Genomic DNA, 17,112 nt, shown 5'->3' on the forward strand with positions numbered 1-17,112 from the left:
ACGGTACTTTCCATAAGTTTTCTGCACCCATCGCTTGAGTGATTTTCTAGAGGTGGTTTATCGAGGTACTGACACAAAAAGTAGAATTAACCTCTGTTTTGTGAGCCTCCGCTGTAGTGTAAAAATACTTTTTTTTTTTTGCAGAAGTTTTGGTTCCGGAAATACCACCGGCACCAAAATAATAAATGATCAAACTCAAAAAAAGACATTCAGAAAACCGACCAGGCTGCAAAGAACTGTATTAGCACAGTTGGTAAGGGTGGGAAAAAAAAAAAAAAAAAAAAAAAAAAAAGGGAAGTCTGTTTGTTGATGAGATCACTCGAGAGGGAGAGAGTGTTGTTCCCAGAGAGCGTTTGAATCATTCCGCTGAGAAAATGACACTGATTACAGTTCCTCTCCTCGTGTGATGGAAACTGTTCTCTGCCAAATGGAGTTTCTTGTGTCGCCGGAATGATTCTCGGATGGCTGTCTGTCTGAAAAATGTTCTCGTAGGTTCGTTGCCGGTGAGCTGCGGGGACATTCCAATGCATGGGAAAATAGGCAGCTGCCGGGAGAAACCTTATTCTCCAAACAGTCCCTTGTGTTTTTGTTTGATTAAACACGTCTTGTGGGTGTTGTGTGTGCGGCTTCCTGTACGTACATGTGCCTCATTTGCATATGTAAATTGTAACACGGGCCTCGCTCTATTACGATGCACATCACAAAAAATAGGATTGAGGCGGCACATATTGAATCAACTATTAAAACCTGCATGGAAATCTCAAAAGTTTTTGACGAAATTTAAAACAATCAATCAAGTTTGCTCAAACCCAATCGAATAACCTGTATGTGGCTTTTACGTAGTCGTTATCTGATTAACAAACTAGCCAAACTCAATGGCAATAATCAGTCGAGTTATCAATTCATATTTTATCGCCTGATTTATCAACACGTCGTACTGCATGATAAACAAATCATTTTTGGGCTACTTTTTAATTGATAAAAAAAAAGGGGGATCAGACCATACAATCACTTAAAAAATGATATGAAAATATTGGACATTTTGAATCAGACATGTATGTCAAATGAATGAATTGGTGCAAATATTAACAGTATTTGCAATGCAAATATTTTTGATATTCTAATTCCATATATTTTGATAGTAGTAAATTCAACACAAATGAACCTTTTTATGGAAATTTTATCGCAAACTGCATTTAAAAAAAGAAATCATCACAGGGTTTGGATAACTTACAGAAGTTACTGCGGATCGGTAATACCGCGCCGTCGTTGAGGGATCATTAAATTTTCGAAATAAAGCTTCTCTTAGGCTTATTTGTGTTAGTATCAGTCTGAATGACCTATCGTTTTGAAACATTGCCGGATAGAAATTAGTAAAACTGAAGTACATTTTCCGCTGTGTCCGACTGTATCCCTGTACCAAATTAACCCTTTCATGCATGACGGTCACTACAGTGGACAGCTATGAAAAGGTCATTTTCTATGATAAGAATAGGTTTTGATGGCAGTGTTGCATATAAGCCTCTACAGTGGACGCCTGAGAATCACCCAACACTGCCATACAGTGGTCAGCCTTTGCAAGTGCAGAATAATTGTGTCAACATTCAAAAAGAAAATTTGGTGTATAAAAACAGAACCAAATCAGTACTTATTTTTATGTCTAAAAACACATAAAAACACTACGCATCAAAGGGTTAATTATGAACCGGCACCGGCCCCTGCTATAGAGTGTGATTGGGATTATTTGAAATGTCAGGTTTCATTAAATCAACTACAGCTTAAAATTTGGTGACCATTATATAGTTAATAAAATATACAAATAATTTCCGGACTATAAGCCGCTAGTTTTTTTCCAACAATGATGCAGCTAATTCGTGGATTTTTACGGGCTAGCGAAGTTTATACCGCTAGCGATCAATGACTTTTCTGGTAGGCTATTGTGTGTTATACTAATAGCGTATGTCTGTCTGTGAATGGCTGTGTGCGTATATATGTTCGTGGGGCGTTCGCGCGAGAGAGAACGGTCGCAAAAGTTGAGAGCAGTTTGAGTCCTGTCATGTTGAAGTGTGAGTTGGTTATAGAGTTAAAAAGACCCCAAACTGGGTGCGGCTTATATTCAGGTGCGCTCAATAGTCCGGGGATTATTATAAATGTCAGGTTTCTGACAGACTTTGGTGATAAGTGATCTCAGTTAGTTATAGGACTTCAAGTTTGGTGACGGCGTTCTGTGTTCGACCAAGTCGCTGGACATTGTGTTTGAAAAAAGCAACTCCTCTTTACAACATTTTTGAGTCTTTTGCCATCTTGAAATTAAGAGTAGTGAACACTCAAGCGCTTCGATCTGAAATCAATCCGGCAAGGTTTTTGGTATATTAACACTTAACTTGGTTAGAAAAGCGCTGAATCATCTGCAAAAAAATGTGATGCAAACGCAACGCCACGGTGCACTAACTAACTGACTCTGCTCAACAGATCATTTGGTGCAGGCTTTGATTAAACACACAGGAAGGCACTTACCGAACACGGTGCGGGCCGGGACTGATTCTCTGTTCAGCCAGAAGGAGACCTGAGACAGTATGACAGTCATGATGCACGGCAGGTAGGTCTGAATCACAAAATAGCCAATTTTCCTTTTCAAATGGAAATATGCTGTCATCACTACATATTCTCCTGAGCCAGAGGAGAGAAACAAAGACACAGATGGGGAGAAACACACACAAGGTCGTAGTTATTGACACAGCCACACACTACTGGGGAAAAAAAAACACAAGCTGGAACATTGAAAGCAACACTGGCCACGTGAAGTCTTTCATTTGGCCTCTGAATGAGCACTAAACTACATCAAGCCCAGCCCCCCCCCAAAAAAAAAAAGAAAATGAAAAACTGTGCAAAACAATACTCAAAAAAAAAAAAAAAGAAAATGAAAAACCTGAACTGTGCAAAACAATACTTTTGGGGGATTTTTTTGTCGGAGCTGATAGTTCCATCCTACAGCTGCCTGTTTGTTTCATCGGTAATTACGAGATATTATTCATTGGAGTTCTGTTTCGTCTAACGTTTCAAAAAATGATACCGCTACGTTCTACATCAACTGCGGCAGCTTTACTTTCACCTGATTGATCGTCTCACTTGACTATTACTATGTTAATGGCGTGCTTTCTCCTCCGCCTCGATCGGTAATGGCGATATAATTCACTTCCTGTTGACAGTGTTCCACTTCGGTTTTTTTGGGAGTGTTGCTAAAGCTGGCTCTCGGTGTCGTGATCTAAGGCAGTGGTTGTCAAACTTTTTCTACTTTTTTTATAAATGTTTATAAAGACGTTTATGTTTAAATGTTCTATTATTGTACATGGTACGGTTCAGATTTATTCAACTGAAAATGCAAATGTGAAAATATGGATTTTCCCTGGCGCACCACTAGAGGGCGCTCGTGTACCACTGGTGGTATGCGTACCACAGTTTGAGAACCACCGATCTAAAAGTTTGATCTACAATAAGTAAAGAGAAGTCCACATGGGATTTAACTATTTAATTACATTAAAAAAAATAATAAAATTTATGGATCCTGCTGGGTAACATCTATCAACCTTTCACCATTTATTGGTTCATATTCTGGAAACCATAACCAAACATGGCCAGTGTGAACGATCTAACCAAGAATCACTTTTGGACTTAATCAAAGAAAAAAAAAAAAAATTCTGTCTATTTTCCATTTTTCTAAGTTTCCTTTATTATTTTCTCTTTAGTCTTGAGTGAAAAAAATGATGCATAATTTGACGTTTGTTTGTTGTTTTTTTTTTTTTTTTGCTGTTGCTGAAATACATTTTGTATATCTTACAGTCTGGGGATTTGATTTATGTGGCGTCAAGAATCAAGTAGTTGTTCATTAAATCTGGAACATTCCGTACATCAGTAATTAAAGCTTTTGATGGTTTTGTCTTTTGGAATCTTTCCGTCCTGGGCTGCTGCGTCCGACCCTGTTGCCAGCAACTCTCTAGCAAGTACCTTTATCACTTTGACCTGTGTTTCCTGTCTGAGTCAATACCTCGGTATCTCACCGCTACGTCGGGTCCTGCGATGACCCTATGACCCTGTTCTTTTCTGGTCCTTTTCCTATTGTATCTTTTGCAACTTGTGTTTCTCCCTTGTGCTCCTGGTCCGACGCCAGCTCTCTTTAGAGCAGGCGTGGCCAACCTGCGGCTCGGGGGCCACATGCGGCTCTTTGCCCGATTTTATGCGGCTCTTACGTTCATTTCATGCGGCTCTTACGTTTATGTCTAATTTAATGTTGTTTTTTTTTTGTTTTGTTTTTTACGCTATGTGAATGGGCGTTTATGTGTACCCTTTCTTTCTATGATATAATTCAGACTATTTATCATCTGCTGTACAGCAGATCTGTCTGAGTTTGTTTTGTGAACTGATCATTCAACACTTTTCAAATGCTTTCCCCCCTTGAAAACAGTGCGATGGTTGACGAGGTTTCAGGCCTGTCGCCAACTTCTTCTCAGCTTTTGTTGAGGCCCTTTTTTTTCCAAACTTTGATCCAAAAAATAAAATCTTGAAATTTTTTTTTTTTTTTTTTTTTTTTTTTGATCGACGACCGGCGCTTTGTTCTGTTCGTCGTCACTCCATGACCTCTGAATCACAATCTTATACTTCCACTTAAAAACATGGATTTATATTCCACTAACACTTTCCTTCATCGCCACTAGCCCCTAGTCTTGTATTTAGAAATGGTTCCCTACAGAGTTTGGGTCTGTTCTTACTTGATCCATTACCTAAACTCTCTTAGAAAGTTGTCCAAAAAAAAAAAAGACCACTGAAAGGGTCATAGCTTGATATTTTCCGAATTTTTTTTTTTTTTTTTACTTTGAAAAGGTTTGTCTGAAACATCTGTGACTCCAAGTAGAGACCACTTTTCCTTAAGTTCCGATTTGGTAACTGATGACAGATAACCTAATCATAGTTAGGGTTTAACAGCAGTTTTCAGCACCACTGTCTTAAAGATATGAAAAACCAAAACCAAGGGGTGTATTTTTTTTTTCTCCCGACATACTGACTAAATATCCGTTAATTCCTCTGGCTCAATCACAATTCATTCCGCTTAAATGGAGAAAAAAAACAAAAAAAGAAAACTTTCACATCGCCATGCCGAATGAAAGGAATTATCTCTTTATTATATCTTTCTCTTTACATTTCTTAGCGGCTTTAATTATATCCCTAAAATACCGAGTCAAACGTGTTGGTTTGAGAGTGATTTCAAATAATGCTAACAGTGTGCTTAGGAAAAAAAGTGTTCCCCAAAGAATTGAGATTTTTTTCCCCCCATACCCTTAGCACAAGTGCTTTTACTTTAACAGCTTTCAACACACTTTTGTGCTCCCGGGGAGAAAAGTCTGAGTGCCATCAAACACAGCCGTTTCACTGGGCTGGAGTCTCCAAACACTGCTGTAGTCAGATAAATCTGAGACGCTGTTGCACTCCCTCTGTGAGCCGTACGAGCAAACTGCTTCACCACGGAGGGCGAATCTCTCAATACGGAAAAGGCAGTCTGTGTGGCTCACTTGTAATCTATTCCATCTTCTTCTTTAGTAATTGCCTGCTCCCGATTCAAACCACCTTTTTTATCTCAGGCTTTGCAGCGCCGCGGAACTCTTCATCCTTCCCCCGGTGATGCTGTTATCTAAATCAAAATGTTACAGATATTATTTTTGCTGATAGCTCTCTGTTTACGGGGAATTATGCCTGCACATAATTGCGTTGGAGTTTCTTATTCACTTCTAATGAGATTCTACCTTTTAAGCCTTTATCAGGATACTTCTCTTTATTTATCATGGCTACCTATGCAAAAACCGACGTTGTCGGGGTTTTGGTAAACATAGTTACATCGTAAGTGAAAACAGAGTCGATAGTTTAATAATCTGCCGAAATTTGGGAATGTGTCTATAAACAAGTCGTATAATTATAATGAGCTTAGGTAATTATAATAACTCTAAAATTGACTGAATAAAAATTCCTCCATTTTCTCCCCTGTTAAATGGATTTTTTTTTTTTTTTTTTTGGGAGTACATTTTCATTTCATTTCAATTCTAATTTTAAGCCTTAAAAAGTCCATTATGACAAATGTGTGAATTGGAGTTTCACCACTAACATTCCCTCGAGTCACCATTTGCTTTACCCACACACGTCCGGCACTGCCATCACGTGCAATCCAAAAGCGAAGCCTAGCTGCTCATTTGGCGCTAAGCTAATTATATTCTTTCAACAGCGGAGGCACTAGAAGGGGGTTGTCATCTGTACCAACAGAGACAGAGACAGAGACTGGTTTCGGGTTGGACGCCGGACTTGGTTAACTTTATGTCCTCTCTGCCCCCCCCCTCCCCCTTATTAACATTTAAAGGTAAAGGCGCAAAAACCAGCTGTTCACACAAGGGCTGTTAAAGTGTTAAAGCATGTTACCCACATTACACTGAATCATCAACGAACCATATTTATTTACATACAAGTTGCATCAAGCAATATATGGCCAATCGTACTTGAGGCTAAATAGTAGTCTGGCATATGTTGACATGGTTAACATTGAAAATAACGGGAGAAATCGTCGACTCCTCCAGCCTGCTGCTGGGCTGCCGTTGCTGGGGCGATAGTGTCCCTGGTTTACGATGCGTTACGCAAAGCTAAGTTGAGCATTTGGGTATCAGGTATCATATCGGACTGGCGATAGTTGCGTTTTAGCGATGTTCTATCCTGAAATATTGACCGATATTGGTATCGATACAGATCGCGAGTATTGGATAGTCATCCTTAGTTTTTCCCTCATTCTCATCCAGAAGTTTAACATTAGCAACAATGAAACTCCCAGGTAAAATAAAGTCCACTACAAGCTGAAAGTTGGCTGTAAAGATTCAGTGCAGGGGAACTTTGTTTCTGCTTTACTGGTGTTCCGCCCAGCCCGGTTTATTGAGCGCGTCAGGGTTTTAAATGAATGTAGAAAATACTGAAATCCAAGCTGGTGCTTGTTTACTTTTTGTTCTACTTCTATTCTACTCCGTATTGCGATGCAGGCAGGCGTTGGGCTTTTCATTTTTTGTTGGTTTTTTTTTTTTTTTAGATGTATTTACCCCAACCACCACAACAGTAAGTTGTCAGTCAGTAAGTTTAAATAGATATTTCTACGTAGAGTTGCTAGGGGACAAAACACTACTAAATAAGGCAGCAACGGACACAAGGTTTGGTCACCTTGACTTAAAACTCACTGAGCAACGTTAGTTCCCAGTCTGGACAGGTTGCCCCAGAGTAACATCCAGTCATATTGACATCACAAGTTCAAAATGTTCTGGAATAGTTTTGTGCTTAAATTTAGCTTTGCTTTTCTCCCTGTTGGCGGCCATGTCTTAAGAGCAAAGGCCCATTTCTCCAGCTTGGTTTTTTTTTTTCCCATTACAGTCCAACCATTACTTTCTGTCAATCATTTATGCTGCAAAATTCTAAGAAACCCTGAATCGCATCCCATCACGGTAGGTTAAAAATAGTTCCGGGATCTAAATAGCATTATTGTTAATAAATTGACTGTGATTTTTGAGAAGAAAAATACAAAGTTAAAATGGCAAAAGACTATAGAAAAGTGCAGATTTTTTACTTTATCATAACACACTAAAGAGGACACCGAGAGCTCTATTTATATCTATATACCATATCTAGTATACCCCCCCGCCCACTTAGAGATCAAAATTGAGTTTTACTGCAGTATCCGCTATTAAAATAGAATATTTCATTAAAAAAAAAAAAAAAAAAAAAAAACCCCTGAGTGTATCCTGAGTTGTGCGTTTTCCCTGCAGCTAGAAATGCTTTGTGCTCTAGGTTGTTGCGTATGTTTTTCTTTGAAAGAAAATTTGGTTTGAGGCAAAAAAATAAATAAAATAAATAAAATAAAATAAGCAAAAGATCTACCTGTGCTTGAACTGATAGTTTCTTTGCCGATAACATGGCCCAGAAGATCGTACTGATTTAGCCTGGAGCCGTCCTCGGCCACGGAGACGGATCTCTCGAGTCCTTTGGTCCACAGGTAGATTACCTCGTTATTGGTGTACGCATCTGAGAACGGGAATACTAAGTCAGACATCACTGAAGTCGACACGTGTAAAATCATTTTGGGAAAAAAAAGAAAAAAAAAAGACAAGGTCCTGATTTTGCAAACCACAAGTGCCTTAAATGCTCCTTATATATTCTGGTGTGGCTTATACTTTGTCGTGGTTGCAAAGAGCAGGTAGAATGAATCTGCATATTGTCAATAGAAAAATCAAGCCATGTTTCCACCTACCATATGACTCAGTTTACTTAACCCTGTAAAGCCCAAACCATTAAATAATTGACAAAAAAATTCCAATTCTTTGAACCTGGACCCGTTATTGGTCCCTTTGAACATAAAAAAAAAAAAAAAAAAAAAAATTCAAATATCATTTTCCATATATGAGTTTCAATTTGTATCATATTTGATACATCGGGTCACAATGGTCAAATATTTACTTTTTTTTCTGAACAAACCAAAACATAATAAAACACAAACAAATCTAACGAATCTGTAATTCCAAACATAAAAAGCGCTACCATAATGCAGTAACGAGAAATCCAATAATGGAACTGGCTGGGTGGAAGTCTGGAAAACATATATATATATATATATTTATATAATATATATTTTATTTATATACATATAATATATATTTATATATATATATAATGTTACATGTCTAGTTTTTTACTCACTAAATGTACCAAATTATGTTATTTAAAAATAAAAAAAATCTTATATATATAAATATATATAAAATGCATGAAATACAATCAAATGACAGCTGATTTAGAGTTCCATGACCTTATACGTATACCTGCTGTATCAAATGTGTCATTTTCAACACGGTTTTACTAAAACATAGATTATGAAATTTGAAGTATTTTCACATTGCATCAACCCAGTAACTATTCCTATTGATGTTTTCAGTAAAAAAAAAAAAAAAAATTATATATAATTTTGGGCTATTTTTGTATTGAAAGCGAGCTCACAGTTCAAGCTGAGCTGTCACCCCCTACTGCTGTGTTACCATTGTGCCATTTACGGCGTAATCAAAATAAAAAAAATAAAAGTACAATCTGAATAACAGCAAAGCACCCACAGTGTTTCAGTAATGGCGTCCACATCGATTCGGAGTCACTTACAGCTTCCAAACTTTAGAGGACAGGCGTGTGCATCCATCGGGAAATCCTCCAGGTGCATGGGGCACTCGGCATGAATTGTCAGCCTGAGGGGGGGGAGCAGAGGGGGGAAACAAGATTTAACATGCAATAAACCGACGAGTGGTGGTGTGCAGAATTTGTAAATGCGAAAGGAGAGAGAAAATATGTTGGTTTAAAAAAAAAAAAAAAAAAAAAATGAATCACTATGGTTTATTATTACTAAATACTTCGTATACATTTATATATGTAATAATCAGATTCTTTGACTTAACATTTCCATGCAAGGAAGTGGAAGTATATTTGAAAATATTCATATTTAATGAAATATAATATTACAAAACACAGCGTTTGAGCGTTGTTTTTATTTTTCGGAATTCATCAAGCGGGCCGGATTTGACCCGCAGGATCGGGTCCGCGGGCCTTATGTTTGACACCGCCACTGGTATACAATTGACCTTACAATCACAATGAATAAGTACGGCACACCTGAATCCAGCAGTGGATTACGTGGCAGCACCTCAAAACACGATCCTCCAAACATCTTAGTAACAACGAGGCCTCCTGCTAGCTCCCCTGCTACTGCTAATGAAAGCTCAGCTGACTGATGGAAAAAAGGAGCAACTCTACTCCACAGAGGACGCCCACGCTCGCTTTATTTGAGCAAAAGAGCTGAAAAAAACACACAAGTGCGCACAATAAATGGAGAAACGTCCCGTATTGTTATATCACTCGTACATGTTTAATCGAAGCGGGGGATTCAATTTGCTGAGTTCAAACAAAACTGGAGCCCATTAAAATAGCCCACAGTGGACAGAGTCCCTTTTGAAATGGGACCCCAAACTGGGTTATTGTAACTCACTTGAAACATTTATGGCCTAATACTGGGTTATTTCGACAACTGGGATGTAAGCTGAATATCTATACAAGTAAATATGGTTTATGAGGGATTAATAATGCATAATCCGGTGGATGAAATGCTTTCTGATTTCTTCAGATATCATATGGACTTATATCAAGCACACTATTCTTTTATTGTACAAAGGAATGCCTCGGTAGATCACGTTTTTTTTTTTGTCTCCTGGTATTATTACTGCTAAATACCACAGACCGTTCACTTACAACTTAATGGTTTCTTATTAGCCTAATGTTACACTTGCTAGAACCCTGTGTATCCCTCGTTTTCAATCTTCCTGATTTAAGAGCTGCCCCAACGCCTTGGAACTGTTTTAATAACTTTCCACGTTGATAAAATCCGAGATAAGAGTTCCTAAGGATCTGTTCGCTGGCAATTCATTTCTCATTGATTGCGGAGGTTGCGTTAGATTAAAACGAAATTTGAGAATTCAGTTTGATTAGACCTTTGATTAGACTTCATTGTACTCACATTATTACAAAAATCTGATTGATGATGATGATGTGATGATCCTCCTGTTTCATATCGAAAGAAATCAGTATCTAATAAACCCGTTAGCTTTTTAGATGATTGATTCGTTCTTGCCGCTCTGGTGTGGAACCCCAGGGTTCACCTCCTGGGCTAGATCAAATCCCGGTTGGGGCGGTTGGTACCTTCCAGTGAACTCACCACCTACAGGAAGGTTCAGGGGGGTTGGTACGGTGCAGTGTGATTTGGGGTGGCGGTCATGGAGACTGCTGCCCTCGCGACCCGGTAACGGATAAGCGGATAAAAATGGATGGATGATTTATTCTTTACTTTGACTTCACGAGAATACTCAAAGGATAAGGCCTGTTCTCATGGGTTTGCCGTAAGGATGTCTGATATTACCTTTTTGCCGATATTGTCCAAACACTTAATTTGTGATTACGATATCAAGCGATGGCCGAACCGATAACTGATATATGCAACCGTTTGGGTTAAGGCAGAGGACACATTTCATTGTGCACAACCCTAAATAATATTTTCTATGGATCTCCGATAATAAGACCAACCGATATTACCGGCCTGATATTAGCATATTTTGTAATATCTGTAGCAATATTTATTGTTTTTTTTGAAAACCCGATAACGCTACGAGTGGGTTTCGCCAAATGACGTGTGCTCTAAAAATAATGCAATGACCCGACGACAGACCAGTCAGACCCCTCAGTGGTCTGAAGAAATTTTATCGAAAACACAACTGCAGTAACTCGTTCTAAACTCCTTTATTGCTCTCCACCCAGCTCCTCCAAAATGGCCCCTAGGATTCACTGTTTGGATGATCAGAAACTGTCGTCTTGGCAACCGCTGCTATTTAAAGTCCACTTTTCTATGCACTCTGATAAAGATATTATGTTGTGGGTGTGAAAACTACAGTATGTGGCCGAGACTGGCTGTAAAGCCGACACTGATTGATGAAGTAAATCAAACAGCTGCTGCATCAGCTCTCTACGACTAAAGTTTAACGCCTTGAGCGAGAAGGTTTTCCAGGGTTGACGTGCGGACTTGTAAGACGGATTGCCGCGGAACTTTGGTGCAGATAGTAACTATCCACTCACTAGGAATCGGGATAGCTTTCGCTTTTTGATTTGTGTTCCTTCTTGCAGCCACTTCTTCGTGGACCATTTGCTCGTTCTTATTTCGTTCATTTTGAATGTGATTGACAGTCGCTCTTTGTTACATCCGTCCGTGCGTCGGGACACGGAGGGACGTGTCTTGTCTCTGTCATGTTCTTTTTTCGAAGTGGCAACTTTTCAGAGTCACAACAACCCAAACAATATCAAGTGAGTGGACTGGATAGAATCAACCCACTGACATGTAGCTGTCTCCCATTACCTCCAGATGGAAGGGTCTTGGTGCAGGAAAACAGGCGTAGGATTCCCACTCATATGAGGTCAGGGGTCCCTGGTCTGGAGGCTAGTGGTGGTCCGTAGGTCATTTGGTACACAAAAAATGTACTTCGGTTTTACTGTTTTACTTCAGTCACAAAGAATCCAGTCATATCCCTTTACTTTTTCCACTAAAAGATCATCTGTCAATGTTTCAAAACAACCGGTCGTTCAGACTCTGATACGAACAGAATGAAGTCTAAAAGGTGTTTTATTTTGAAAATGTAATGAGCAACGATCATCGATGGCGCGGTATTTCGAGATACGAGCAAGTTTTCGAGCATATTTTTGCTTCAAGATACGAGTCAAGACTTTGAGATACTAGCACGCTTACAGACGCCGACGCTAGGTTGGCGAGCACTCGGAGCAGCCCACGCCGACTCACTCGTTCACTTCACGCGTTTAGGGCGACTTCCCTAAGCATCGCTACCGTGATTTTCTCTCTATTTTGTCCATTAAAAAAAGGAAAAACGTACGTTAAGTTAATTCTAAGTTTATGTGTACGTGTAAGGTACGGAATCAAGAGTCTACGTACGGGCCAACTCTCTTCCCTCCGCCGCCATTAGCCGCTACCGTATCGTCTGTCTCGAAGTTAAGAACTCATTTTATTTTATATCACAGGAATCCTTACATACTATATATATTTTTTGTCTCTTTCTCTCTTTAGCAACTGAAAAATATGTTTTTTTTTCCCCATTGTTATTAGCACTGATTAATGGCCGTAACTGATTCATTTCTTTTCTGTTATTTCTTAAGGGAAATGATTCGAGATACGAGCACCTCGAGTTGCAAGCTCGGTCCTGGAACGCATTATGAATTTTCAAAATATGTGAAGCTGCTCGACGGTCAGGTGTGCTCGACTGGCCTCACTGGACTGCGGTTTATTCTTTATTTTTTTTACAATCGTCTAAAACCAAGACGACTGGTTTTTCCATTGGTTTCTTCTCCGTCACCGCATGCAGCTGCAGCTCTATTTGATATCGCTCCTTCAATTTCCTTTTCAGAGCAAAGCACGCTACGCAACGAACCTGACATGAAAGCGGTTCCCCACCATGGTTCTCTACGCTGCCATTGACCGACAGCACGATCAAATACTCTTATGAATACTCTTGTTTTTTTTAAGTTTTAGGCAATAGTAGAAAACAACGCGAGAGATCTTTTAACACCACCGTAGGAGGAGATACATTTTTTTTAATGTCAGGATACATTTGTGAGAGAATGTTATGTGTAAATGTAAGTGTTTTTTTTTTTTTTTTTTAGGGGGGTTGAGGTGGAGCGGCACACAACGCGAGAGATCTTTTAACACCACCTTAGGAGGAGATACATTTTTTTAATGTCAGGATACATTGGTGAGAGAATGTTATGTTTTTTTAAGGGGGGTTGAGGTGGAGCGGCAGTTCCTGAATGCTATTGTATTGATTTTGCTTGGTATGGATATCTTATTGTCCTTGCGACCAGGTATGTAGAATGCTGCCCCCGGGCTGTTGGGTTTTGTGTGTAGTTTCTTTTAAAGGGCACATCTCTTCGTCATGCTTTAAAGGTCAATTATGTCAAAAACATCTCACCAAACCACCCGTATGTCACGGCTACAACGGTACGAAAGGAGCAAAAACGTACCACAGAGCCGAGGAAAAATGGTAGTACATTTATGAATTTTCGAAAGCGGTTGGAAACCCTTCCGAAAGTGGCTCACCTCATTGTGTAAAGAAGTGTGCCGTTGTCGACGAGTCTCAGCAGCTTGTTCGGAGTCGTCATGTTGTGGGCCACAGATTTTTTCCCGTTGTGGAAGAAGGTGTCCGGAGTCCAGATCTTGCTGGCCAGGAGGTTGTTGAGGGGCAGGACTTGCATCGGTCCATCAAACTTCAGCCTTTCGTCTACCCACATCTGACGGAAGAAGACGTCAATGGTGTATTCCTGGGGATCAGAGCGAGCAGCGATGTTTATATTTGACCATTATGACATTAATTAGTAAATTCCCCCATCCATCCGTTATCGACCACTTGTTCCCTTTCAGGGTAGTTGGCAGTGCTGGAGCCAAGCCCACATACACTATATGACCAAAAGTATTGGCTCACCTGCCTTGACTCCCATTCCTAACCCAGAGTTCAATATGATGTCGGTCCACCTTTTGCAGCTATTACAGCTTCAACTCTTCTGGGAAGACTGTCCACAAGGTTGAGGTTTTATTTGAGTGTTTATAGGACTTTTTGACCATTCTTCCAAAAGCGCATTGGTGAGGTCACACACTGATGTTGGACGAGAAGGCCCTGGCTCTCAGTCTCCGCTCTAATTCATCCCAAATGTGTTTGGGACTCTGTGCAGGCCAGTCAAGTTCATCCACACCAGACTCTGTCATCCATGTCTTTATGGACCTTGCTTTGTGCAACGGTGCACGGTCATGTTGGAAGGAGGCCAGCTCCAAACTGTTCCCACAAGGTTGGGAGCATGGAATTTTCTTTTTTTTCAGGAGCTGGGCTTGGCCCCTTAGTTCCAGTAAAAGGAACTTTGAATGCTTCAGGATACCAAAACGTTTTGGACAATTCCAAAAAAAAGCTGTAATAGCTGCAAAAAGGTGGACCGACATCATATTGAACTCTGGGTTAGGAATGGGACGGCACTTCAGTTCATAGTATGAGTCAAGGCAGGTGAGCCAATACTTTTGGACAATTTGCCAGTACATTGCAGGGCCACATATATAGACAAACAACCATTCACACTCACATATAGTGAATTTCTAGCAGGGATCGAACTTGCGCATCACTTATCTTCTTGCTGTGCTCTACAAACGCTTTCCACTGAGTGGCACGATTAATGAATTAGAATAGAATAGAATAGTCTTTATCATCATCGTCATTATAATGGGGGTAGAACAAACTTGAGGGGGTGTCCTCCACTGAGGCGCTGTACGCCACAGAACATCATGTATTACTAGAAAAGCAAGGAAAACAAAGACAAAAAAAAAAAAAAAGAAAAGAAACCCCCCACAAAGATGACATTTATGAAGTGTTTCTTGTCTTTAAATGGAGACATAGAGGTTGGAGTATACAGAGAGAAAAAAGTGCTGTATGCCTGTGTGGAAAAACAGACAATGTATAATAAAAGGGAACATTAAGGGAGGTAATTTGTAAAGAATTTTAAAAACAGAACAAGTCCAGTTTTAAGTGCTAAAAAGATGTTGGGAAAGGTAGATTAGTTCATTTCTAATCAGCAAAAAAATAGCTGAAAAAAATAGTGATGGTGAGTATTAATAATTACTAATTAGGCACCTTGTCAATTGGTAGTAAACTCATTGATTGTTGTTAGTATTTTCATGATTACAAAGCTGATCTTTTCATTCTTTTAACTGATCCTGAATCGGCAAGGAATGGCACAAGATACATTGTTACGGAGAGAAATGACTGCAGTCTTTTGTTTTATGTCCTAAATCACACTAAATAGTTATTGTTTGAGTTTGAGCATTTACATACATTCACGAAACATCGAAAAATATACTAGTTCCATACCCGTGAACCCCTCACATGTAGCCTTTCCAATAGTTTTTGAAAGTATTTAAAAAGTTTTAGTTGGTCATTTTAGAATGAGAAAAAAAAAAATTGTACTAGCCGTTTGCAACGTAGCGTGTGATTGTTTTTCCCAGCATTTCATTTTTTTTTTACTCAGTAACAGGTTCGTCTCAAATGTAGCAAACTCAAATACCTCTCAAAATGTTCTTAAGTAGATAAATGACCCATTCCTGAAATTACTTTACCAATTACTCATATAAAAAAACTACTCAATTACAGTTACTTCAGTAAATGTAATTTATTACTTTCCACCACTGGAAATTGTCATATTTTGGTGTAGCCACTTTGTGTTCAAGCGAGAGCTGATTGTAAAATCAGCCTTAGTGGCTGGATTTTATGTTTGTTAGTGAAGACACAGAACGTTTTACACCGATGTTGGGCAAAGAGCTAAAGATTGTGTTCGACAAGCCAGTTTCTGGACCATATTTGTGTAACGTTTTAATAATGAGCCTCGCGGTACTTTAGTAATGTCAGCAACCACATGAAGAAGTAGCTAAACGAAGTCGATGCACGACGCTGCTTTACTTCATTCAGTGAGACTCTGTGTCCTAGCAACAGCCTCCCTTCATCAGCTGCAGCCACCGCGGTACAGACTTGCTGCAGCTGTCTCCACACAGTGAAAGGGGAAGGATGCTGTTCTTTCACACAACACTGCACATTATTAGTGACAAAAACAACAAAAGAAGGAGGGTACCCTTCGATCCTATTAATCCCATCGGGCTCTGCTGCGGCAGTTTACACTCGGTGTAAAATGTATAAAAAAAAAATAAAATATACGAATAAAATCACTTTCAAGTGATCCTGTAGCACACTTTTTTTTTTAAAGTGTGCATATGCTGCGCTGAGCTGTTCTCCATAGATCCAGAACTGGCATCTAGACAAATATATATTCAGTGACTGAACATGTAGCGGCCGGTGCAGAAGTGAGAAAAAAAAAACAAAAAAAAAATTGAATGTAATCCAAAAGACTCACCTCAAGTCTTTACAAACAGTCAAACAATTTTGACCATTTAAATCAGTACTTCTCAAATAGTGGGGCGCCTCCCCCCTCTTCCCCCCCCCCCGTGAGGTCCCAGGGGGGCAGTGTGTTGGACTTCTGTATCAGTGCTACAGATTTAATTGGACGAAAAGTATAGCAGTACCTGTATAGTACCATGAAAAACACAGATCTTTCTGACTAACTGGAAGTACAACTGTACCCTTGTTGGGTTACATCTGTACTATCTCAAATAGTTGGGCGGGTTCCCCTCGAGGGGGCCGCCGGGGGGGCCGGGGAGGGTGTGAGGGTATGTTATGTAAGAGACTTCCAATGGAATATGGCACGCTTGCTGTACTGCTTGAACGATTAACACGCCTCCAGTCACTAGGTGGCAGCATCTGATACAGTGCTTTGGACGGATAAGAAAATACATATGATCAGGTTCTCAATTGGGGAGGACGGGTCTGAAATAATTTCTGTCCCCCGGAGGGATTTGCGGGGGGGGGGGCGCGG

The 17,112-nt window shown here is 39.7% G+C and overlaps 1 protein-coding gene across 2 annotated transcripts in view; it reads right to left on the minus strand.

Moving 5' to 3' along the window:
- Positions 1 to 17,112, minus strand: part of gabra3 (gamma-aminobutyric acid type A receptor subunit alpha3) — a 74,009-nt gene that overhangs the window by 13,010 nt on the left and 43,887 nt on the right. For both annotated transcript variants that reach the window (XM_008332163.3, XM_008332162.3), the window contains exons 4-7: positions 13,751 to 13,971; positions 9,217 to 9,299; positions 7,951 to 8,094; positions 2,518 to 2,670 (exon numbers count right to left, since the gene is read on the minus strand). In XM_008332163.3, the coding sequence (XP_008330385.1) occupies positions 2,518 to 2,670; positions 7,951 to 8,094; positions 9,217 to 9,299; positions 13,751 to 13,971 (601 nt within the window). The remainder of the gene's footprint in view (positions 1 to 2,517; positions 2,671 to 7,950; positions 8,095 to 9,216; positions 9,300 to 13,750; positions 13,972 to 17,112) is intronic.

Source organism: Cynoglossus semilaevis, chromosome 19 (assembly GCF_000523025.1).
Source record: "Cynoglossus semilaevis isolate Cse_v1.0 chromosome 19, Cse_v1.0, whole genome shotgun sequence".
NCBI lineage: Eukaryota > Metazoa > Chordata > Actinopteri > Pleuronectiformes > Cynoglossidae > Cynoglossus > Cynoglossus semilaevis.